At 40.1% G+C, this 24,482-nt stretch overlaps 3 protein-coding genes across 3 annotated transcripts in view; all 3 read left to right on the top strand.

Annotated features, from left to right (window-relative positions):
* LOC117935198 (myosin heavy chain, fast skeletal muscle-like) overlaps positions 1-3,171 on the top strand; it is a 10,497-nt gene extending 7,326 nt beyond the window's left edge. Inside the window, exons 28-39 of the mRNA XM_034857335.1 lie at positions 15-66; positions 336-519; positions 629-794; positions 933-1,057; positions 1,151-1,459; positions 1,555-1,758; positions 1,859-1,984; positions 2,062-2,232; positions 2,321-2,425; positions 2,522-2,617; positions 2,723-2,854; positions 3,066-3,171. Of these exons, the coding sequence (XP_034713226.1) occupies positions 15-66; positions 336-519; positions 629-794; positions 933-1,057; positions 1,151-1,459; positions 1,555-1,758; positions 1,859-1,984; positions 2,062-2,232; positions 2,321-2,425; positions 2,522-2,617; positions 2,723-2,854; positions 3,066-3,086 (1,691 nt within the window). The 3' untranslated portion in view covers positions 3,087-3,171. The remainder of the gene's footprint in view (positions 1-14; positions 67-335; positions 520-628; positions 795-932; positions 1,058-1,150; positions 1,460-1,554; positions 1,759-1,858; positions 1,985-2,061; positions 2,233-2,320; positions 2,426-2,521; positions 2,618-2,722; positions 2,855-3,065) is intronic.
* The window catches only part of LOC117962058 (myosin heavy chain, fast skeletal muscle-like), a 21,727-nt gene extending 491 nt beyond the window's left edge, over positions 1-21,236 (top strand). The window contains exons 2-39 of the mRNA XM_034901102.1: positions 10,720-10,938; positions 11,012-11,155; positions 11,253-11,409; positions 11,501-11,528; positions 11,617-11,713; positions 11,823-11,915; positions 12,005-12,068; positions 12,150-12,248; positions 12,337-12,440; positions 12,551-12,689; positions 12,795-12,913; positions 13,617-13,766; positions 13,867-14,037; positions 14,131-14,431; positions 14,562-14,632; positions 14,717-14,804; positions 14,924-15,041; positions 15,119-15,242; positions 15,659-15,795; positions 15,882-16,137; positions 16,222-16,464; positions 16,549-16,725; positions 16,812-16,957; positions 17,048-17,138; positions 17,235-17,624; positions 17,724-17,850; positions 17,945-18,063; positions 18,144-18,340; positions 18,580-18,763; positions 18,869-19,034; positions 19,173-19,297; positions 19,393-19,701; positions 19,789-19,992; positions 20,088-20,213; positions 20,294-20,464; positions 20,551-20,655; positions 20,753-20,848; positions 20,955-21,236. Of these exons, the coding sequence (XP_034756993.1) occupies positions 10,732-10,938; positions 11,012-11,155; positions 11,253-11,409; positions 11,501-11,528; positions 11,617-11,713; positions 11,823-11,915; positions 12,005-12,068; positions 12,150-12,248; positions 12,337-12,440; positions 12,551-12,689; positions 12,795-12,913; positions 13,617-13,766; positions 13,867-14,037; positions 14,131-14,431; positions 14,562-14,632; positions 14,717-14,804; positions 14,924-15,041; positions 15,119-15,242; positions 15,659-15,795; positions 15,882-16,137; positions 16,222-16,464; positions 16,549-16,725; positions 16,812-16,957; positions 17,048-17,138; positions 17,235-17,624; positions 17,724-17,850; positions 17,945-18,063; positions 18,144-18,340; positions 18,580-18,763; positions 18,869-19,034; positions 19,173-19,297; positions 19,393-19,701; positions 19,789-19,992; positions 20,088-20,213; positions 20,294-20,464; positions 20,551-20,655; positions 20,753-20,848; positions 20,955-21,221 (5,910 nt within the window). The 5' untranslated portion in view covers positions 10,720-10,731 and the 3' untranslated portion in view covers positions 21,222-21,236. The remainder of the gene's footprint in view (positions 1-10,719; positions 10,939-11,011; positions 11,156-11,252; positions 11,410-11,500; positions 11,529-11,616; positions 11,714-11,822; positions 11,916-12,004; positions 12,069-12,149; positions 12,249-12,336; positions 12,441-12,550; positions 12,690-12,794; positions 12,914-13,616; positions 13,767-13,866; positions 14,038-14,130; positions 14,432-14,561; positions 14,633-14,716; positions 14,805-14,923; positions 15,042-15,118; positions 15,243-15,658; positions 15,796-15,881; positions 16,138-16,221; positions 16,465-16,548; positions 16,726-16,811; positions 16,958-17,047; positions 17,139-17,234; positions 17,625-17,723; positions 17,851-17,944; positions 18,064-18,143; positions 18,341-18,579; positions 18,764-18,868; positions 19,035-19,172; positions 19,298-19,392; positions 19,702-19,788; positions 19,993-20,087; positions 20,214-20,293; positions 20,465-20,550; positions 20,656-20,752; positions 20,849-20,954) is intronic.
* Positions 21,237-23,303: 2,067 nt separating this feature from the next.
* LOC117935199 (myosin heavy chain, fast skeletal muscle-like) lies at positions 23,304-24,446 on the top strand. Its single transcript, XM_034857336.1, has 6 exons — positions 23,304-23,405; positions 23,537-23,609; positions 23,719-23,864; positions 23,949-24,119; positions 24,208-24,312; positions 24,441-24,446. The coding sequence occupies exons 1-6, from the start codon at positions 23,304-23,306 to the stop codon at positions 24,444-24,446; spliced, it is 603 nt and encodes a 200-aa protein (XP_034713227.1).
* The last annotated feature ends 36 nt before the right edge of the window (positions 24,447-24,482 follow it).

Consider the following 24,482-nt stretch of genomic DNA (forward strand, 5'->3'; position numbering starts at 1 on the left):
GGCTCAGTGGAGAACTAAGTACGAAACTGATGCTATCCAGCGCACTGAGGAGCTTGAGGAATCCAAGTGAGTAACATTAAAACAATTCAATGGCCAGTTCGGAAGTGAAGCATTTTAGCACAACTCAAATACAATTCTCGCATTTAAACAGATTCTCTAAACATGTTATTTAATTATTTGTATTCATTCATTACAAAATTTTTTGGGGATTAAAGCATTGCTTCGATATATTCATCTAGGTTCTGAGACTATGTAATAATTTGTATTTCATTCATGAAAGAATATCTGGAAAAAAGTAGTTTCAGTGGTAAACTAATCTTATCCTTTTCAAATAGGAAAAAACTCGCTCAGCGTCTTCAGGAGGCTGAAGAGCAGATTGAGGCAGTGAATTCCAAGTGTGCTTCTCTTGAGAAAACCAAACAGAGGCTCCAGAGTGAGGTGGAGGACCTCATGATTGATGTGGAGAGGGCCAATGGGCTGGCTGCCAACCTGGACAAGAAGCAGAGGAACTTTGACAAGGTAGCATTGTTTACTTTGTGTTGCCAAGCCATACAACAAATTAAATATATATTTATTTTTCCTCATAGTGCCACATAACCAACTGAACTGTATTAATTATGTTATTCAGGTGTTGGCAGAGTGGAAACAGAAGTACGAGGAGGGTCAGGCAGAGCTTGAGGGAGCACAGAAGGAGGCTCGTTCTCTCAGCACTGAGCTGTTCAAGATGAAGAACTCGTATGAGGAATCTCTGGATCAGCTGGAGACCATGAAGCGGGAAAACAAGAACCTGCAACGTACGTTCTACATTATGTAACAGCTACATTGTATTCAACACTTGTTTTTCTTATATTGTATTTAACTGTGTTAATATAACATGTTTTTATTTTCCGTTGTAAGGCTTAACAATATCCAACACATGTATCTCTCTGCAGAGGAGATCTCAGATCTGACTGAACAGATTGGTGAGACTGGCAAGAGCATCCATGAGCTGGAGAAGTCCAAGAAGCAGGTGGAGACCGAGAAGGCTGAGATCCAGACGGCTCTTGAAGAGGCTGAGGTACTATTTTTCTAGGGAAAATCATGGAAAAATATACAAAAAAATAAAACATTTAATGGCGAAAATTTATATTTAATTCTTTGATATTATTAGGGAACTCTGGAACACGAAGAGTCTAAGATCCTGCGTGTCCAGCTGGAACTCAACCAGATTAAGGGTGAGGTTGACCGGAAGCTGGCAGAGAAAGATGAGGAGATGGAGCAGATCAAGAGGAACAGCCAGAGGGTGATTGACTCCATGCAGACCACTCTGGATTCTGAGGTCAGGAGCAGAAACGATGCCCTGAGAATCAAGAAGAAGATGGAGGGAGACCTGAATGAGATGGAGATTCAGCTGAGCCACGCCAATCGGCAGGCTGCTGAGTCCCAGAAGCAGCTGAGGAATGTGCAGGCGCAGCTGAAGGTATTTATAGAAAAAACAAGCTGTTGCACAGACTATGGTGAGTGCAGGTACATTTTGGCATTTATGTTAATATTTTCCTGTTATTTTTTCACTAGGATGCACAACTGCACCTTGATGATGCTGTCAGAGCACAGGAAGACTTCAAGGAACAAGCTGCTATGGTGGATCGCAGGAACGGTCTGATGGTAGCTGAAATCGAGGAACTAAGAGCTGCTCTGGAACAGACAGAGAGAAGTCGCAAGTCAGCTGAACAGGAGCTGGTGGATGCCAGTGAGCGTGTTGGACTTCTGCACTCTCAGGTGAAAAAGCCCAATCATTTCTTTAGTAATTCAAAAATCTAATCACAAATAACGTGAAAGTCATTTACGTATTGACTAAAGTGCATTTTTTGCCTTTTAGAACACAAGCCTTCTGAACTCCAAGAAGAAGCTCGAGTCTGACCTGGTCCAGGTCCAGAGTGAAGTGGATGACACTGTTCAGGAAGCAAGAAATGCAGAGGAGAAGGCCAAGAAGGCCATCACTGATGTAGGTTTACAATCCATTTGTTTTACTTTCAGTCCAATGACAAATTTCTCTATAACATCCTATGCTGTTTCTTCTAGGCTGCTATGATGGCTGAGGAGCTGAAGAAGGAGCAGGATACCAGCGCTCACCTGGAGAGGATGAAGAAGAACCTGGAGGTTGCTGTTAAGGACCTGCAGCACCGCCTGGATGAAGCTGAGAACTTGGCCATGAAGGGTGGCAAGAAGCAGCTCCAGAAACTTGAGTCCAGGGTATGATAGTCACATTGAGAATTTGCACAACTAAACTAAAAGGCTTTGGGAAAAGAAAGACGGATACTTATTGTCTTGTTTTTTGAAGGTGCGTGAACTGGAGGCAGAGGTCGAGGCTGAGCAGAGACACGGAGCAGATGCCATTAAGGGTGTCCGTAAATATGAGAGGAGGGTGAAGGAGCTCACCTATCAGGTACAGTCACTTTGACAGTTACCATATACAGTACAATAATGACCGAAAATATTTACCATAGAAAACACTCATGCAAATCTTTACTGTCTGTTACAGACTGAGGAGGACAAGAAAAACGGTGCCAGGCTGCAGGATCTGGTTGACAAATTGCAGCTGAAGGTCAAGGCCTACAAGAGGCAGGCTGAGGAGGCGGTAAGGACAAAACAGAACGTTTGACAATATCTCCTATTATTTTAATGTACAATAGCACTACGGATCTTGTTGAACATTTACATTTTTTTCTGTCTTGTATTTCAGGAGGAGCAGGCCAACGTCCATCTTTCCAAGTGCAGGAAGGTTCAGCATGAGCTGGAGGAGGCTGAGGAGCGCGCTGACATCGCAGAGTCCCAGGTCAACAAGCTGAGGGCAAAGAGCCGGGACTCTGGCAAGGTAAATATAAACGCCGGTTTAGTGGAAAATAACCAACTAAGCAATTATTGTTTGATGTGTATATATACTGTATATATCGATATGTTAGAGCAAATTATTCACAGTATTATATTCACCTTATAAAGCATTAGGTTATATACTTTAAAATGAACCGGTCAAAATTATTTTCCCCTATAGCTTATTCAAACAAACCATTTTTTGTTTCTTACAGGGAAAAGAAGCAGCAGAGTAAAACACACAAGAGTTTGGCTGTATTGAATCATATAATATGAAATAATTCTTGCCGAAATAATAAAAGTGAATCTGTTGATATTAAATTCTGTCTGTAATACTTTCATCGCTTCGCTTCTCTCAAAGGTAGATTTTTTTGGGACATGAAAAACGCTAAAAACATCCTTAACACTTGAGGTGAAGGTGAACAATATTGGCAGTTAAGTAAGAATACATACAACGAGAAAAAAGCAAAGGTTTTCCTAAACTGGAACACAGTCACAAAAAACAATAATTAAAGCTGCAAGCAGCAATGAACGGGCACTCGCCTCCTAGCAGGTACTGGCAGACACCAATCTTTGCGGCAGTGCATTTGCGCGGCGCTCAGACACTGCAAATCCAAAGATTGATTTAGCTGCAGCAGCTTTCTGTGTGTGTGCTTCTGTCTCTCTGTGACCCAACCTGCTCCTTCCTTAAAAAGCTTCCATATGGATTAATTTTAAAAGTCTGCGTTTTTGTCAAATAAAGAGAGAGCACGAGGCCTTCTATACCTAGATCCAGATAAGTTTACCACTACTAATCTGAACTAATGACACGATCACTGTCACTAGATAGAAAAAAAACGTTGACTTTCCCTCAGTGCTACCGAAAAAAAAGTATAGACTGTATGCATTGCTGCGATGGCACTGTTGCGTTGCTAAATGATAGCACCTCACCAGGAGACTTACCCAACTCTCAGCAATTCCTCATTTGCCCTCTCATGTGTGTCAGGTTCAAAATTACACAACAGCTGGCCTTTCCACCTCTTCCTCACCCCAGTCAGTCGCCATAATTCTAGTACTAGGCTGAAGCTACTCTCCCCAATGCGACGTCATCAACCAAATTGAGTTAAAAATAACTGTGAATACCAAAAATGGCAAAAAATGGCCTTTAACAATATTGAGACATTTATAAAAATTATATACATATCTTGAGATAGTTTTTTACCCAGGGGTGGTTTTTACCCTTTTACAGCCTTTTAATGGTTCAAAAGTTATGAAGGGGGCGTGTTCTGTGTACAAGGGTGTGGATAGAGTATAGAGGCCGGCTCAATGTCACATGTAGACCACACATTCTTAGTTTCATGTAAATCTGAATAACGTTTACCAAGATACAACCACTCCTGTTTTAACAGCCACCCACAGGAAGTTGGTCCTCTATAACTTGAGCATTGTGTAAGCTTTCAAAATTCTTTTGATAGCTTTTTGTCACGTAGGTTGACCGAGTCTAAATCACAGTTTTCATGCAGATTGAACTCACAGCCCGGAAGGAGTTAGACAAAGTATGGTTCCACTATGTCAAAGCTATTTTTTTATTTAAATTAGAATAATTCTAACAGCAACATCTAAATGCCAATTCACTCAAGATTTGGCATGGATGCTTAAGCCACTATGCGGAACAACTGTGTCATGATTGGTGGCAATCTGAATAAATATTGGGCAGATAAGCAACTTCCTCTTTAAACAGCCCCAGACAGGATGTTGGTCCTCTGTAACTTGCAAATTCTTTGGATACATTTTTGTCATGAGTGTCAGTAGATAGAACCTGCAAAGATTCAAGAAGATTGCAATCACAGCCTAGGAGGAGTTTGAAAGAATGTAAAACACATGAAAATTCATAAGGTCAATATGGCCGCCTTTCTGTTGGGCGGAGCTGATGAAGGTAAATGGGAAATGTGTCCGTAAATATGTCCGTAATGACAATGGGCCCTAATTACATAATCTAAGATGAGCACTGACTGGTGCGCAATCTTTGGACATTTAGACAGCAAAATAAACTCTGGACATCTAGAACCACAACTTAGGATCTAATAGAAAGCAGTAGTTTGGCTAACACCAAGAAATATAACAAAACAGAGTTTCTGCTGATTTTCAAGTCAACTGCCCGGCTAAAGAATCTACTACACAGATGGACAATGCCAACCCTCCTACTTCCAAACAACAGATAGATCCACCACACACAAAATGGGCGAGCTACAAATATACACAGGACTGCTGCGTTCTGATTTTCACAATAGCCTGGCTGAGCGCACTTATCAATAGCAACTAAAAGCTAGCCAGCTCTAGCTGCTAACCAAGCTACCCACCGGCAAGAACAAGAAAGGCTAGGTTAATCAAAACAATGTCTGATTTAAAAACGCATCTTGATGTTACGTAAGGGCCCTGCTTATGTTGTACAGACATTAATTGGGCACAGGAGCATTTGCTATTTAAATGATGCGAGGACTGTGCCAGGTGCTAGATAGGGCCGCAGACGGTTGGGTGTATTATTTCAAAACTCAGTACAATCTTGAATTTTTGTGGCTGGATGCATAAGATAACGTATCAAAATCAACCAAAGACAAATAGTCAGTAGTGGCCCATAGGGGTTCATAGGGGGCGGCAACAATAGCTGTTAAAATAGTAGTATTTTGCCAAATAAATATTTACTGTTTTTACATTGGTGTTTTAGGGGAATTTTCAACCCCTCTCAGCAGATTACTTTCACACTATAATATTGTATTGAACTGTGGCAATGAGCCTGTTAAAGAGCTTTTGATTTAGTACAGTGGTGTCACGGTATATCCAAAAATGTACTATTATGAAAAAAGTGTTTGGCATTTGATGTAAGCATCAAACGTCATAGCAAAGACTCTTTTTCTCCATAGTGGAACCGGATTTTCGGTACCCAACCCAAGTCATGTGAGCAATCAACATAGACAGACAGACATAGACATTGACAGTAATCATTCAAAGCCATAGACACAGACAGTGAGCATTGACATAGACAGTAAGCATGGCCAGTGAGCATAGACAGACAGTAAGCATAGACATTGACACACAGACGGACAGCAAACCTTTTGACTTAATTTTGGCTCAACTGGAATCCCATTCCAAGTGTGGTTCTATGTTTCACAGAAGGCAATCATTTGAACAAGTCTCAGAATACGCTGAATCCTACGGTGATAGGGTCAGAAGATAGCTGAGAGATGTGTGTGACATAGGCGTGGGAAGTGGGGGTGCTGGAAGTGCAGCAGCAGCCTCTAGTGGCAAAGCTTTAAAACTGCGATGAAAATTAAATGATGCCTTAAAAAGTATTGACAGTAGTGAATGAATGCTGTAAATATATTTTATTATTATTCTCTTTATTTATTGCAGGGGGGGCTTATACAGTATGGAGATGCAACATTAGTTATTCTCCCAAAACAGTGCGATTATCCACCCAGCCCCCCAGTTTCCACACAGTGTCCAACACAAAAGACGACCAAACAGTAACAGGGAGAGCCCACTTTTGGATGATCTGGATATTTAGGGTCTCATGGCAGAGGTTATTATCCTAATTCCACAGCACAAATCTAAGTTTGGTGTACCGAAATCACGTAGAGACACAGTGTATTACATTTTTGCAGCTTTTTCCTGCCGCTGTGCAGGCCCAGAAGGTGGCCTATATTTAGCCTAGTATGAATGTGATTTATTGTATGTCTGCATATTATAAAGAAGCAAATAGTCTGTAACATTTAACAATTTGTCACATACTGTTGGAAAAGGACGATTTTCTTATGGTCTGTTACTTTGTGGCACTTAGAGCTTTTTTTGGCCGTTATGCTGGTTACGAACACTAAATCTACTTGGTTGTTTTAAAAGAAAGACATTTTAATCTAAAATATGATCCTAATGCATTGTGCTCCTTGTTTTAACAGACATTTTAATAATGCATGTATTGCTATTGATATATAATTTACATTGGTTGCACTATATGAATAACATTTTAGTTTATATGCTCACATTCACAAAGATATTTAGATAAGCCTATTTTTTTTAAACTTTCTTATCACTGTTTTTAGAGTTCACTGTGCAGTATGTCGGGATATAGTATGTACACACCGTCAGCTCAGCTGTACTTCACAGAGGGGTGGGACGCAGGAGTTTTTAACAGGAGACAGAGGTAGAGTCTGTGGTCTGCAAAACAGAGCATTTGCACCCTCCCCCCAGAATCCCCAGCCAAAAATATCTTCCCCAGCCTCTGTTGTGAGTTACGTCCTGCATTTCAATCATGTTTAATTTACTATACAGTCAATCTTTATTTACTAGTATAACTGTTAAGTAGGTTATTTAATTTCTTACATCTATGTCCAAAAACCCGTGTGTATTATATTATGGTCAAACACATGTCAAACACATGAGAACGGGTCAAATTCATTTCAGTGTTTCTGATATGAAGACGAGATGTATGTGACTCAAACATCTCACAGTACCCAACGAAACATACAATGAAAGACGTCCTGCCAATATGTACACATTTTAACATCAATGTACGCTTCAAAGTTTTTTTATATAAAGCCGCTGAAACTTACTGCTGTTTTAATCCTGTCGGCTCGTAGCAGCGGGAAGGGCTGCTGCTGAGTACAACTACATTATTCTAGGAGCAATGATAATTTAAAGTCCAATAAGTACTTTGTCAAACTGTATGAATTTGTGTCCCAGGATAGGAAATTATGACTTTATGCTCGGGCCCCCTTACTACAGCAAGTGATGCAGCGCAATGTCCACGAACAGGCTACCATGAAAAGGACAGGATAGGATCATAGAGACACAGCAATTCCTGTTTTTCACCTTTATGAGGCAAAACAGTGGCTGGTAAAAAGTGGGAGATGGATTTTTAAATCAAAAAGTTAACTTCAGGCCCAGGTCAAAGTGTTTCCACATCACACAATCTCACTCTGATAGTGTAACTAGTCAGCAGACTGGCATTTTTCAGAAGCTTTAACAACTGCCGTGTGCTTTAAATGTCCGCCCCCACAAAACCAGGCGTCCTCTGACCTCTCTTCCTTATTAGGACTTTGACACATATCTAATTACATTGAGTTGGCAAAATGCTGCACATGAAATGTTGGACAGGGTTTTAAAAGAACCCATAAAAACAAACATGCTTCAAGATTATTAATAAACTGATGGGTTTATGGGCTTGCTTTCAAAGCTGGCCGAGTGTTGTACAAGATGACCAGATACTATATCTTATTTTTTGAGGGAAATAACTAACTTGCTAATTTTGTTTATCAGTTATTAAAAGGTCACTTGTTTGAATGCAGTAATTACTTCGATAATCATGATGTGTGGTGAGCTTAAATTATAACAAAAACAAGATCAAAGAGCTTTGATACTTCTTCTTTCAAAGAAGCCTAAATAGCATGTCGCTGACTCTGACCAAATGAGGTAAACTCCAGAAGGGGGAGTGCTTTGCTGTAATAAAATCAATCAGCTGTAAGCTCACTGCAACCGCCTTGGTGGGCAAACAGGCATCTGGACATCAAATAATCTTAAACATTTGATGAAAAACGGGAATAAGAAGCACTGTAGGAGCCCATACCTGAAAGGTTTTAGCCAATGTTTGAAAATGTGAAATTGAGATTTTATTGCTCAAAACACTTAGTGAACATCCTATTAAAGGAAATCTTAGACGAGATGCATGATGTATTTGTACTGTACAGTACATTTGACTTGATGTGACATAACTATTTCACTAGTTTCTTTCTCATCTGATATCTAGTACAGTAGCTTGTGTAAATTTTACATTTGCATGTAAATTTAGTTTTTGATTATTCTTTTGGGGAATTTTGAGCATTCCCAGAACAGACAAACATATTTTCAATCAATTATATCTGCATATCCACTTAAATAGTATCCACTAAAATTTAATGTGTGGCATTCAGGGCAAATCTCAAAGCATGGCAAGATTTTCTGGTAACAATTACTATTCAGTATGTTTCTTAATGTTTAAAGACAAATTCCGGATGGTTTGCACCCTCCCAATTTGATGACATTTTTGTAAAAGCATGTTCAGTTAGTTTAGAAAAGGCAATAATACATGTGCAATTGTAAAAATATATCTGGGTATGTTTAAATATGCAGACTAAAGATTGCAATTATACCAATAGTAGTCAAATTCACATGACTTAAAAAGAGCCAAGAGTAAAAAGTCATTTTTTGCTCTTTTGTCTTTAATTTTCAGTAAAGGTTGCCAAAAGCTTGAAAAACTAAGTCCAACATCACATCATGACAAAACAAGTTCCAAAATCACTGTTGCTTTAATATATATGAAAACTAATCTCATTTTGTCATCTTTAATCACCTCAGCACAAGGTTTATTAGGAGTCAAGACTTTACCAAACAAGCGCAAGCACAAAATAATTTAAGACCATAATGTCAATGTTCATCTACCTTTGATGCATTTGCTCTCTGTCAGATAACAAACTTAAAATTACTTAAAAATAATTAAAATCTGACAACATAGTCTCAAATTAAAGAATGTCAATTGTCAATCACAAAACACCACCATTTCATAGTACATCTCTTTAATTAAAAATTAAATATGTTTAAAGTATGTCAATGTTTTAAAAGAACTCAAAAGCTGCTTACTTAGGGTAGGGATTCTCCCAAATATAGAACACGCAATAAATGCATCAAGACTCCGTTTAACCCTTACCATAATTGGTATGTAAGACTGCTGCAACCTTTGCTTGGTAAGCACACCAGACTGAATATAAGGGGTCCATGTGGGTGCCTCAGTGTGTTGGGAAGCGACTGAAGTTCCAGCTTGTGGTGAGGTGGTCTACTACTGTGCATCGTACCATTTAGATGTATTTCTCATTTTGGAATTATAGGACATTATGTAGTTTAAAAAATACTATTTTTTACATAAACAAGGAATTTGACTCTGGTAATTTCTGCTCTTAAAGTACAACACTAAGTTAATATATAAAGACTTTAAGCAAAAGGACAGAAAGAAGTATATAAAAATACTGTCAATACATTAGAATAGAATTTAGAAATTTACAAAAAAATACTAGAAGCAAATAGCAATACTATTTGAAAAGAAGGAATCAATAGTGCAATATCAGTATAGTCGAAATTGAAGATTTAGATATAAATATAGTGCAAGTCAGTTCAGTGCAAGAATGAAGGTATGTAGTCAATGTATGTGCATCTTTGAAACAAGATTTTTTGCATATTTCTACAAGGAAGGATGTTTGAAAATATGTCAACAAAGTCCTCAATTAATTTGTGGTTGTTTCCTGCACGGATTAACCCATGATGTTTTCAATAGGATTGTGGAGTGCAACATTGTTTTCAAAAGGGGAACGAATAAGGTATGTACAACTTTTATTCTAAATCTTTGTATGTTTATTCCATGACCTTAGGCGTTTTGTATCCAATTAGGACCAAACTCAACGATGACTAGTGTTAATTGTAACAATCCCAAGTAACAAGCAACAGATGTGTGTAAATTAGAGCAAGGTAATGAAATTACAGCATAGACAATGTGTTGAGATTGAAAGGCTTTAATAAGATAAAGGTCCCTTGTAATAATGTAAATGATATATTGATATATTGTTGATGTTTAGTAAAACACCAGGCATTTGGGAACTGTTCAATTATATGAACAGAAACCATCATTCTAAGACTGCTATTGTTTGACTTACTGACTTGTAATGATGCGCAGAACTCAATTTGACAGGACTATGTTAATTATTTCATTGGACTCTATAAATCTGGCCTTTCCAGTCAGACGGCAAGAAGACATTAGTTTTACTTATATACATATATAGATTACTCTTATTTGTAATTACTCCACAGGAGTAAACCGCCACCATGAGTACTGACGCGGAGATGGCCATTTATGGCAAAGCTGCTGTTTACCTTCGTAAGCCAGAAAGGGAGAGAATTGAGGCTCAAAGTTCACCATTTGATGCCAAGAGTGCCTGCTACGTGGCCGATGTAAAGGAGCTGTACCTGAAGGCAAAAATCATCAAGAAAGATGGTGGCAAAGTCACCGTCGAGGTCCTAGACACTAAGGAGGTTAGTATCATGGAGTCACAGTCAACGAAGAATTCAATGATTAGTTCTCATTATGTCCAATGTTGTGTTGCAGGAGAGGACAGTTAAAGAAGATGACGTCTATCCAATGAACCCTCCCAAGTATGACAAGATTGAGGACATGGCCATGATGACCCATCTCAATGAAGCCTCTGTGCTGTATAACCTCAAAGAGCGTTATGCAGCATGGATGATCTACGTAAGACAATCTGCCAAATGGGAAAAAAAACTATTGTAAATTGTTAAAGTTGTTGGAAACATAGCATTAAGGTTGCAATCTCTATGATCCCTTTCAGACCTACTCTGGGTTGTTCTGTGCCACTGTGAACCCCTACAAGTGGCTCCCAGTGTACGATGCTGAATGTGTAGCCGCCTATAGAGGCAAGAAGCGTATGGAGGCTCCACCCCACATCTTCTCTGTCTCTGACAACGCTTTTCAGTTCATGCTTACTGGTAAGTCATTTCCAAAACAATGTAGAATTTATTAGTATAGAGTTTTTTTCTTTGCTAGTAAAAAGAAAACTACCCTGTTTTTAATGTACAGATAGGGAGAACCAGTCTGTCTTGATCACGTAAGTTTAGTACATTTACATTTGTTGAATTTGTTTGACATAGTCAAATATCTTAAACAAATTCTAAAAAGTCTATGTCTATACCTAGTGGAGAATCTGGTGCTGGAAAGACTGTGAACACCAAGCGTGTCATCCAGTACTTTGCAACAATCTCAGTTGGTGGACCAAAGAGGGACGAATCAAAGGTATGTCATTGTATGATTACAATTCAGGGTTCTTCCTCTACAGAATATTTTTCAAGGGGGAAAATGAAGGAAAACATTTTCTAACTATATTTCAAAACCTGGATTATAGGGGTCACTGGAGGATCAGATTATTGCAGCCAACCCCCTGCTGGAGGCCTATGGTAACGCCAAAACTATTAGGAATGACAACTCTTCTCGTTTTGTAAGTATGGAATAATTTCTACACATGAAAGAGGTCTTGTAACAGATTGCCAATGTGGAGGGGTATTAAAAATCTATTGTCACAAACAGGGTAAATTCATTAGAATCCATTTCGGCACAACTGGCAAACTGGCTAGTGCTGATATTGAGACATGTAAGTATTAATAATCATATTACATTCAAACAATTGGAATTGACAATGAGTCAGACGGTTATGAATGAACAATATCTGTAGATCTGCTGGAGAAGTCAAGAGTGACATACCAGCTTTCTGATGAAAGAGGCTACCACATCTTCTTCCAGATGATGACCGGCCACATCCCTGCTATACTTGGTAAGAAGGTTGAGAGGATGCACATTGTTTAACCTGTTTATATATGAGAAAAAAATATTCTGATGTGTTCACCTTTCTTGCTCTCCAGATATGGCACTCATCACAACCAACCCCTACGACTTCCCCATGTGTAGCATGGGTCAGATCACTGTGGCCAGCATTGATGACAAAGTTGAGCTGGAAGCCACTGATGTAAGTGATTTCTTACTGTCAAATTTTTAAATATAGCAACATATAAAACAGCTCTTTTAAGTGCATTTTTCTGAAGCGGTTATCTTTGTGTGGACCTGTTTTGAACTCAGAATGCCATTGATATCCTGGGCTTCACTGGTGAAGAGAAGGTGAGCATCTACAGGATGACTGGTGCTGTGATCCACCATGGTAACATGAAGTTCAAGCAGAAGCAGCGTGAGGAGCAGGCTGAGCCTGATGGCACAGAGGGTGAGTATTAAATGTCAGCAAATAGCTTGTGGAAAACAATAATACCGGTCTTAATCACAGTGGTTCTTGTTCATATCATGATGGAAATCTCTGAACTATTTTCAGAGGCTGACAAGGTTGCTTACTTGCTGGGTCTGAACTCCGCTGACATGCTCAAGGCTCTGTGCTATCCCAGAGTTAAGGTCGGAAATGAGTATGTCACCAAGGGACAGACTGTACCTCAGGTAATTAAGATAAACTGGTATCACTTCTGTTTAATATGTAGTTATAGCCTAGTCCTACCAGACTCTCGTACATTTAAAACTATTGGATCTGCCCAGAGCAACTCTGGATCTGCCCTACCCAATTGCTATCGTTTGGTTGTGACGTTGGCTTAACATCGCAAGTGTTTGCCTGAGCCAACTCCTTCACCACTAAACAGAGCGAGCTGGAAAATCTAACTTTTCCTGAACATCATGGCGAGGAGTGGCACAACATCATGGCCACCAAAACTCAGCAAAGGCTGTTCCCGTTCTGGCTTTCACTTTTGGATGTTCTGCAGCGTTGCCATGACCTGACCGAATGGCTTCGCTCGCATCTTTCTCTGCCGCCATTGTGGAACTGAAACTCAAAGCGCACCATCTCAACTTCCTTGTTTTAAGCCACTCCCTCGGTTCGTTGCTTGGACTTTCCAAATGTTTGGCCAGAGAAATCCGCAAAAATACTGCAAACCCAGACGAAGTACTGAGGGAAAATGAAAATTGAGATGAAGTACATAGGAGGGCTGAGACAGGCTAATGTAGTAAATGTGTATTTGTATTTTTACATATATTTTTATTTTGGGATTATTTTGTGTCATTTATTCATTAGAAAAATTTAAAATACCAGTATGCCATTGTTTTACAAGATGACTGATTTTAAACAAATTACATCCTTGTTTTTATTCAGGTGATGAACGCTGTGCCTGCCTTGGCCAAGTCTATCTATGAGAGGATGTTCTTGTGGATGGTCGTCCGTATAAACCAGAGTTTGGATACTAAGCAAGCAAGACAGTTCTACATTGGTGTCCTGGATATTGCTGGCTTTGAAATATTTGACGTAAGCTTCATTTCAAACAATTTAGAGGCTAAGACTTTTCATGACAGAAGTATTCTTATTGCCCTGCGAGAGAATATACTAATTATTTGTTCCATCACAGTTTAACACCTTGGAACAACTGTGCATCAACTTCACCAATGAGAAACTGCAACAGTTCTTCAACCACACTATGTTTGTCCTGGAGCAAGAGGAGTACAAGAAGGAGGGTATTGTCTGGGACTTCATTGACTTTGGCATGGACTTGGCTGCTTGCATTGAGCTCATTGAAAAGGTAATCACTCAAATTGGTAATTATGTATCTAATTTTTCTTAATTTTGAATTCATGTATCACTTAATGACATTCGTCTTTACACCTTTCACAAGCCCATGGGAATCTTCTCCATCCTTGAAGAGGAGTGCATGTTCCCCAAGGCCACAGACACATCCTTCAAAAACAAGTTGTATGACCAGCATCTTGGCAAAAACAAAGCATTTGAGAAGCCTAAGCCTGCAAAGGGCAAGATTGAGGCCCACTTCTCCCTAGTCCACTATGCTGGCATCGTGGACTACAATATTGCTGGCTGGCTGGACAAGAACAAGGATCCCCTGAATGACTCTGTCATTCAGCTGTACCAGAAGTCCCCAGTGAAACTGCTGTCTGTTCTGTATCCTCCCGTCGTTGAGGGTATGATAGTAACTACAGTACACAAAAATACATTTTAAGGTTATACTGTAGTTTTTTAACTAACTGTAGCATGTGCTCATGTAAATGACATGTCAATCTAACATAACATAACATTTAAAAATATTTACAGAAATTGGTGGTGGAAAGAAGGGTGGCAAGAAGAAGGGTGGTTCCATGCAGACTGTGTCTTCACAGTTTAGGGTAAGGTTTAACATGTATGTATGTATGCTTAAACTCAAATGGCTAGTTATATGCATTTTATAAATCACCATTTTGGATCTACAGGAGAACTTGGGCAAGCTGATGACTAACTTACGGAGCACCCATCCTCACTTTGTGCGCTGCCTGATTCCCAATGAGTCAAAGACTCCAGGTACATAGAAAAATGAATCTAAAGAAATTATTTGAGTGATTTTTTGTAGGAATGCTTTACTTAATTTTAGATTCTTACTATTTATTCAGGGGAGTAATTGAGAAATGTATTGTTTACAGGTCTGATGGAGAACTTCCTGGTCATCCACCAGCTCAGGTGTAACGGTGTGCTGGAGGGTATCAGAATCTGCAGGAAAGGTTTCCCCAGCAGAATTCTCTATGCTGACTTCAAGCAGAGGTATCAATGGATACTTGAAGAATTTCGATAGATTATTAAAAGAAATGATCATACTGACCATTAACTCTCATAATAAGGTACAAGGTGCTGAATGCCAGTGTCATCCCAGAGGGCCACTTCATTGACAACAAGAAGGCTTCAGAGAAGCTGCTTGGGTCAATTGATGTTAATCATGATGAGTACAAATTTGGACACACCAAGGTAAGCCCCTTGATTGCAATGATATACTTTAGTTGTAGGTTCAAATGATGGTCAGTGCATTTTGTCTGTTAAAAAAAAAAAGGTATGTTAGAAAATAGAGAACTTCCACCACCACGTGGCCATTGATAAAGCAGTTTACATTTTCTCTTGCGCAACAAGTACTAGTAAAAAAAACTAGTAACAGTGCCCATACAGGATAAGTATCCTAGAAAGCACAGCTGCCATTTAGAATACCGTAATTGTGTTTCACCGTTTACGGAATTTTGCTTCACATCCTGAACCTGACGAAGATAAGTTTTCTAAATAATATAAGACATTCACACAATTGTGTTGGGGTACATGCTCTCTGGGTCTTTCTGGTTTGTTGTTTAGAAAAGTGTATAGTGCAAACATGAAGTCAATTTCCATTTTCTCAGGTATTCTTCAAGGCCGGCCTGCTGGGTGTCCTAGAGGAGATGAGAGATGAAAAACTGGCATCTCTGGTCACCATGACTCAGGCTTTGTGCCGTGGTTTCCTCATGAGAACAGAGTTTGTGAAGATGACACAGAGGAGGCATGTTAAAAACAATTTTGAGTGCAGAGCCGCAGAAAGAATGATCAAGAATAACTTTGTCCCTAAAAGTAACTTCTTTTCAACAGGGATTCTATATTTACCATCCAGTACAATGTCCGCTCATTCATGAATGTCAAACACTGGCCATGGATGAAGGTGTACTACAAGATCAAGCCTTTGCTGAAGACTGCTGAAACTGAGAAGGAGCTGGCAGCTATGAAGGAAAATTATGATAAGATGAAGAGCGACTTGGCTACTGCCCTTGCCAAGAAAAAGGAACTGGAGGAGAAGATGGTGTCTCTTCTGCAAGAGAAGAATGATCTGCAGCTGCAAGTAGCATCTGTACGTACACACCAACGGACAGTTCTGCTTTTTCATGTTTTTTCATGTTAATGTAATGACATCTCTTTTTGAAAAACTATCTAGGAATCAGAGAATCTGAATGATGCCGAAGAGAGATGTGAGGGACTCATCAAGAGTAAGATTCAGCTGGAGGCCAAACTCAAAGAGACAACCGAGAGACTGGAGGATGAAGAGGAAATCAACGCTGAGCTCACTGCCAAGAAGAGAAAGCTGGAGGATGAATGCTCTGAGCTCAAGAAGGATATTGATGACCTGGAACTTACCTTGGCCAAAGTGGAAAAAGAGAAACATGCCACAGAGAACAAGGTTCGTAAATAATAATCTGTCAAGCTGATCAAGTATGATTATAATGATAACCATTTAAAGACAAAATTCTTCTTGCACACTTAGGTTAAGAACCTGACTGAGGAGATGGCCTCTCAAGATGAGAGTATTGCTAAGCTGACCAAGGAAAAGAAAGCCCTTCAGGAGGCTCATCAGCAGACTCTGGATGACTTGCAGGCAGAGGAAGACAAAGTCAACACTCTGACCAAGGCCAAGACCAAGCTTGAGCAGCAAGTGGATGATGTAAGTAAACAAAGTCTCTTGGATTGGCAAAGCAAGATCATTCCTCTTGAATGTGATGGCTAAAACCTCTTAATCGTATTTCTTAGCTTGAGGGTTCTCTGGAGCAAGAGAAGAAGCTCCGTATGGATCTTGAGAGAGCCAAGAGAAAGCTGGAGGGTGATCTGAAACTGGCCCAAGAATCCATCATGGATCTTGAGAATGACAAGCAGCAGTCTGATGAGAAGATCAAAAAGTAACGTAATTGTTTGATTTGTACAACCATGCTTTTAAAAATGGTGGTCAATTGCATGAACTCTATGTATTTTATATATAATTCACACAGGAAGGATTTTGAAATCAGTCAGTTACTTAGCAAGATTGAAGATGAGCAGTCACTGGGTGCTCAGCTTCAGAAGAAGATCAAGGAGCTCCAGGTGACATATTGCATTACACAAAACATTTCTGCATGTGTTCCCAATGTTGTGTTTTAAAAGTGAAAATGACTGAAAGTCATCACATCTATTCAACAGGCTCGTATTGAGGAACTGGAGGAGGAGATTGAGGCTGAGCGTGCTGCTCGTGCCAAGGTTGAGAAGCAGAGAGCTGACCTCTCCAGGGAACTTGAAGAGATCAGTGAGAGGCTGGAGGAGGCTGGTGGTGCCACTGCTGCTCAGATTGAGATGAACAAGAAGCGTGAAGCTGAGTTCCAGAAGCTCCGACGTGATCTTGAGGAGTCCACTCTGCAGCATGAAGCCACTGCTGCTGCTCTTCGCAAGAAGCAGGCTGACAGCGTTGCTGAGCTGGGAGAGCAGATCGACAACCTCCAGCGTGTAAAGCAGAAGCTTGAGAAGGAAAAGAGTGAATACAAGATGGAGATTGATGACCTCTCCAGCAACATGGAGAATGTTGCTAAAGCAAAGGTACACAATTTGTTACATGCTATTGTATTTACTAAGTATAGTAAATAATATAATTATTAAAAATAAAATCTGATCATTGATCTCTTCTCTACTTATTAGGGAAACCTTGAAAAGATGTGCCGTACTCTAGAGGACCAACTTAGCGAACTGAAGACCAAGAATGATGAAAACGTCCGTCAAATCAATGACTCAAATGCACAGAAATCACGTCTCTTGACAGAAAATGGTATCTTAAACTTTTCAAATGAATATGGTTATATATCTGTATAATATTAAGAAACATGACAAGAACTAATGTATCATGACATCTTTCACACAAGGTGAGTTCAGCCGTCAAATTGAAGAGAAAGAAGCTCTTGTCTCCCAACTGACCAGAGGCAAACAGGCATTCACACAGCAGATTGAGGAGCTGAAAAGACAGGTTGAAGAGGAGGTTAAGGTAAGAAACCGTTAAGTGAGTGTGTATTGGTGTTATTAGTTTAAGGAATTTTGTAAATCCAATCATAATTCTTACAACAGGCCAAGAATGCTCTTGCCCATGGACTGCAATCAGCCCGCCATGACTGTGATCTGCTGAGGGAGCAGTTTGAGGAGGAGCAGGAGGCCAAGGCTGAGCTGCAGCGTGGAATGTCCAAGGCCAACAGTGAGGTGGCTCAGTGGAGAACTAAGTACGAAACTGATGCTATCCAGCGCACTGAGGAGCTTGAGGAATCCAAGTGAGTAACATTCAAACAAATCAATGGCCAGTTCAAAAGTGTAGCATTTTAGCACAACTCAAATACAGTTCTCGCATTTAAACAATTAATCAATTATTTGTATTCAATAACTTAATACAAATATAACATTTTAGATTAAAGCAGTGCTTTCTTACATTCATCGAGGTTCTGAGACTATGTAATCAATATCTGGTAAAAAGTAGTTTCAGTGGAAAACTAATCTTATCCTTTTTAAACAGGAAAAAGCTGGCTCAGCGTCTTCAGGAGGCTGAGGAGCAGATCGAGGCAGTGAATTCCAAGTGTGCTTCTCTTGAGAAAACCAAACAGAGGCTCCAGAGTGAGGTGGAGGACCTCATGATTGATGTGGAGAGGGCCAATGGGCTGGCTGCCAACCTGGACAAGAAGCAGAGGAACTTTGACAAGGTAGCAATTTTTACTTTGTGTTGCCAAGCCATACAAACAAATATGTATTTATTTTTCCCCATATTACCACATAACCAACTGAACTGTATTAATGACGTTATTCAGGTGTTGGCAGAGTGGAAACAGAAGTACGAGGAGGGTCAGGCAGAGCTTGAGGGAGCACAGAAGGAGACTCGTTCTCTCAGCACTGAACTGTTCAAGATGAAGAACTCTTATGAAGAATCTCTGGATCAGCTGGAGACCATGAAGCGGGAAAACAAGAACCTGCAACGTAAGTTCTACATTGGGTAACAGCTATATTGTATTTAACACTTGTATTTCTTATATTGTATTTAACTGTGTTCTAATAATGGTTTTTTGTATTGCATTGTAAGGCTTAACAATATCAAATACATGTTTCTCTCTGCAGAGGAGATCTCAGATCTGACTGAACAGATTGGTGAGACTGGCAAGAGCATCCATGAGCTGGAGAAGTCCAAGAAGCAGGTGGAGACCGAGAAGGCTGAGATCCAGACAGCTCTTGAAGAGGCTGAGGTACTATTTTTCTAGGGAAAATCATGGAAAAATAAACCAAAAAAAAACAAACATTTAATGGCGAATATTAATATTTAATTCCTTGATATCTTTAGGGAACTCTGGAACACGAAGAGTCTAAGATCCTGCGTGTCCAGCTGGAGCTCAACCAGATTAAGGGTGAGGTGGACAGGAAGCTTGCAGAGAAAGATGAGGAGATGGAGCAGATCAAGAGGAACAGCCAGAGGGTGATTGACTCCATGCAGACCACTCTGGATTCTGAGGTCAGGAGCAGAAACGATGCCCTGAGAATCAAGAAGAAGATGGAGGGAGACCTGAATGAGATGGAGATTCAGCTGAGCCACGCCAATCGGCAGGCTGCTGAGTCCCAGAAGCAGCTGAGGAATGTGCAGGCACAGCTGAAGGTATTGATAGAAAAACAAGTTGTTGCACAGACTATGGTCGGTGCAGGTAAATTTGGACATTTGTGTGAATATTGTCCTTTTCTTTAGGATGCACAACTGCACCTTGATGATGCTGTCAGAGCACAGGAAGACTTCAAGGAACAAGCTGCTATGGTGGATCGCAGGAACGGTCTGATGGTAGCGGAAATCGAGGAACTTAGAGCTGCTCTGGAACAGACAGAGAGAAGTCGCAAGACTGCTGAGCAGGAGCTGGTGGATGCCAGTGAGCGTGTTGGACTTCTGCACTCTCAGGTGAACAAGCCCAATCATTTCTTTAGTATTTCAAAAATCTGATAATAACGTGAAAATAAGGCATGTAATGACTAAAGTGCCTTTTTGCCTTTTAGAACACAAGCCTTCTGAACTCCAAGAAGAAGCTTGAGTCTGACCTGGTCCAGGTCCAGAGTGAAGTGGATGACACTGTTCAGGAAGCAAGAAATGCAGAGGAGAAGGCCAAGAAGGCCATCACTGATGTAGGTTTACAATCCATTTTTTCTTACCTTAACTCCAATATGAGATATTTCTCAATAACATCTTATGCTGTATCTTCTAGGCTGCTATGATGGCAGAGGAGCTGAAGAAGGAGCAGGATACCAGCGCTCACCTGGAGAGGATGAAGAAGAACCTGGAGGTTGCTGTTAAGGACCTGCAGCACCGCCTGGATGAAGCTGAGAACCTGGCCATGAAGGGTGGCAAGAAGCAGCTTCAGAAACTTGAGTCCAGGGTATGACAGTCACGTTAAGGATTTGCACAACTGAATCAAGTCTTTAGGAAAAGAAAGACGGATACTTATTGTCTTGTTTTTTGAAGGTGCATGAACTGGAGGCAGAGATCGAGGCTGAGCAGAGACGCGGAGCAGATGCCATAAAGGGTGTCCGCAAATATGAGAGGAGGGTGAAGGAGCTCACCTATCAGGTACAGTCACTTAGATAGTTAGCATGTACAGTACAAAAAATGATCTAACTTAGTTACCATTAAAAAAATACATGCTTATCTATACTTCCTATTACAGACTGAAGAGGACAAGAAAAACGGTGCCAGGCTGCAGGATCTGGTTGACAAATTGCAGCTGAAGGTCAAGGCCTACAAGAGGCAGGCTGAGGAGGCGGTAAGGACAAAACAGAAAGTTTGACAATATGTCCTAATTATTTTTATGTACAGTAGTACTATGGATCTTGTTGAACATTTACATTCTTTTCTGTCTTGTATTTCAGGAGGAACAGGCCAACGTCCATCTGTCCAAGTGCAGGAAGGTTCAGCATGAGCTGGAGGAGGCTGAGGAGCGCGCTGACATCGCAGAGTCCCAGGTCAACAAGCTGAGGGCAAAGAGCCGTGACGTTGGCAAGGTAAATATATACGCCGGTTTAGTGAAAAATAACAAACTAAGCAATTATTCTTTGATGTGTATATGTACTGTATATCGATTTGTTAGAGCAGATTCTTTTCAGTATTATATTCACCTTATAAAACATTTGGTTTAAATACCATAACATTAACATATCAAAATTATTGTGCCCAACATTTATTCACACAAATTGTCTATGTGTTTCTTACAGGGAAAAGAAGCAGCAGAGTAAAACACACAAGAGTCTGGCTGTGTTGAATCATATAATATGAAACAATTCATGCCAAAATAATAAAGTTTCATCTGTCGATATTAAATTCTGTCTGTAATACTTTCATTGCTGTGCTTCTCTCAAACGGTAAATTGTTTTGGGACATCAGAAACACTAAAAACATCCTTAATATTTGAGGTGAAGGTGAACAATATGGGCAGTTAAGAATACATACAAGGAGAAAAAAGAAAATGTGTTTTTCTAATCTGGAACACAGGCTCAAAAATAATTACTTAATCCAAGATGAGCTCTCACTGGTGTGCAATCTTAAGAGGTCACATGCACATTTTAGACAGCAAAATAAACTCTGGAGTCTTAGAAACAACTTTGGCTCTGATAGAAAGCAGTTGTTGGCTCACAAAACCAACAAATGCCACATTACAAGGTTTCAGCAAGTCAAATTTGACCCCTCTCAGCAGATTACTCAGAATATTGAATTAAAGAGTATGAGCCTTTGAACGGCCTTTAGATTTAGTACAGCAGTGTCATGGTATATCCAAAATGTACTATGGTGGAAAAGTTTGGCATTTGAAGCAAGCATTAAGCGTTATAGCAAAGAGTCTGAATACTTTATCTTTTGGATCTATGTACTTATTCACCATCATTTTGGAGGTATCGTTTGTCGAGTGATGAAAGAAATTTGAATTTAAATAATTTTCATTATAAGGCTGCAACATCACAAAATGTGAAAACAGCAAAGGGGTATGAATGCACTGTAAGTTTTATTAATTTATAATAACTAAGCATACTTCTTTTTCTCTGGGAGGTAACTAAATAGCTAATGACCTAATCAACCAAAATTATACGGAGAAGCTTATAACAAAGTGAACACTGTGCTGTCATTGATCAACTGAAGATCCCAAAAAGATCAAAATCGTTGAGAAAATATAAAAAACAAAACAGTAGTAAACGGTTTTGTGTCTCCTGAACTACTGAGTTCTGTTTCTATTCTCTGTAACATAAGAATACGTAGGCCTACCTGTCCTGCAGCTCAGGACTAATACGATTGGGTTGCAGCTGTTTCTCTTATTTTGTTCAAAATAAAAGTAAAGATGAAGCAGGTTGTTGTTATTTAACCAACAATTTACTGCAGTGTCTCCAACATTACTAATGTAACATCCAGTGCAACAGAGAAGTGAAGTCGTAGAGTTAAGGTAGCATAATGCATCTGCTCAACACCAACTACTACGACTTCATTTACTGTAATTTACCAAATCTGATTCACTTTACATTTTCTGTTGTAGTAAAACACCAAATCAAATCTCAGATGTGCCAGCAACATTATTTTTCTCTGACTTTTCTGGATTTCCAATATTGTACATTGACGATAAATCAGTTTTTGCAATTGATCTCAATCAACCAAGAACCGAAACATTACCTGAATGAAATCAAACGAGCTGTGGTCATTGGTTCTTGTTTTTGTTTGTTTTTATGACTGTGACTTAATGCTCTGATGATTTATTTAAAGAGGGTCATCCAGACTGAGGGCTGATAAGTCCTGATGGCTCGCTTCTCTGAAAGACTCACAGCTGCAAACTGAAGGTGATTTCTTTAATTATCAGTACATTTAAACAAGAGTAGAAGACAAAGAATTAGAGAATCAGTAGAACTGCTGCTGCCACTGTTACCACTTCAGCGTAGAGGATCCAAATGTTTCCCAGACTCTGGTTCTGGTCTCACTGTTGGTCTCTGAGGTTTGGGCTCATCAGCAGCTGCTGTAAAGAACAGAAGATATAATGTGGCTGATTCACAAGAAGGAAACCTGCTTTAGTGAAAATAACTAAATAATCTGCATCTTTCATTTATTTAAGTACAAACAGAAAAACTCCAGTTCTCGTGAATCATCTTACCAGTGACATTGAGCCAACATCTACCAGAGTTACTCTTATAATCTGTGAACACTTTACACACACACAGTCCCGAGTCTTCAGTCCTGAGTCTGGACACATGAAGTCTGAGTCGTCCTTCTCTGAGGACGTCTTTGTCCCACTTGACTCGTCCCGCATATTGTTCATCCTGAGACTCTGGGACCTCGACTCGTTCATGGAGGCAAAACAGTATTGAGGGTCAGAGGACAGTTAACAGTTCACAGAAGATGTTAAGAGAGGTGGATGAAACTGTGAGGGTTGGTTGTGAAGGTCCACTCCAATGTGATGTCGTGGTTCTCCTCTGCCTGATAGGAGGTCTGGGTCACATTCACTACAAGTGTTCCTGTTGAGGAGACAGAGAGGAAAAGTGAGGAGCAGGATGCCAGTGAGCGTGTTGGACTTCTGAGCTCTCAAGTGAACAAGCCCAATTACTTCTTCAATCATTCAAAAATCGAATTACAAATAACGTGAAAATCAGGCATTTAATGACTAAGGTGCCTTTTTTGCCTTTCAGATCACAAGCCTTCTGAACTCCAAGAAGAAGCTTGAGTCTGACCTGGTCCAGGTCCAGAGTGAAGTGGATGACACTGTTCAGGAAGCAAGAATAGCAGAGGAGAAGGCCAAGAAGGCCATCACTGATGTAGGTTTACAATCCATTTGTTCATATTTTCACCCCAATATGTTCAAGATATTTCTCATTAACATCTTATGCTGTTTCTTCTAGGCTGCTATGATGGCTGAGGAGCTGAAGAAGGAGCAGGATACCAGCGCTCACCTGGAGAGGATGAAGAAGAACCTGGAGGTTGCTGTTAAGGACCTGCAGCACCGCCTGGATGAAGCTGAGAACCTGGCCGTGAAGGGTGGCAAGAAGCAGCTCCAGAAACTGGAGTCCAGGGTATGATAGTCACGTTAAGAATTTGCACAACGGAAGCAAGTCTTTAGGAAAAAAAAAGACGGATACTTATCGTCTTGTTTTTTTGAAGCTGCGTGAACTGGAGGCAGAGGTTGAGGCTGAGCAGAGGCGCGGAGCAGATGCCATTAAGGGTGTCCGCAAATATGAGGGGAGGGTGAAGGCGCTCACCTGTCAGGTACAGTCACTTTGATAGTTACCGTGTACAGTACAAAAATGAATATATTTACCATTAGCAGACATACTGACCACTTTAAACCCCATCTCCACATGTTTCTGTGGACACTTCTTTCCTTCTTTGTTTAGTGGTAGTGGATAATAAAGTGCAGCTGGAAACTAACCAGAGAC

This window comes from Etheostoma cragini, chromosome 19, assembly GCF_013103735.1.
Source record: "Etheostoma cragini isolate CJK2018 chromosome 19, CSU_Ecrag_1.0, whole genome shotgun sequence".
NCBI classification, from domain to species: Eukaryota; Metazoa; Chordata; class Actinopteri; order Perciformes; family Percidae; genus Etheostoma; species Etheostoma cragini.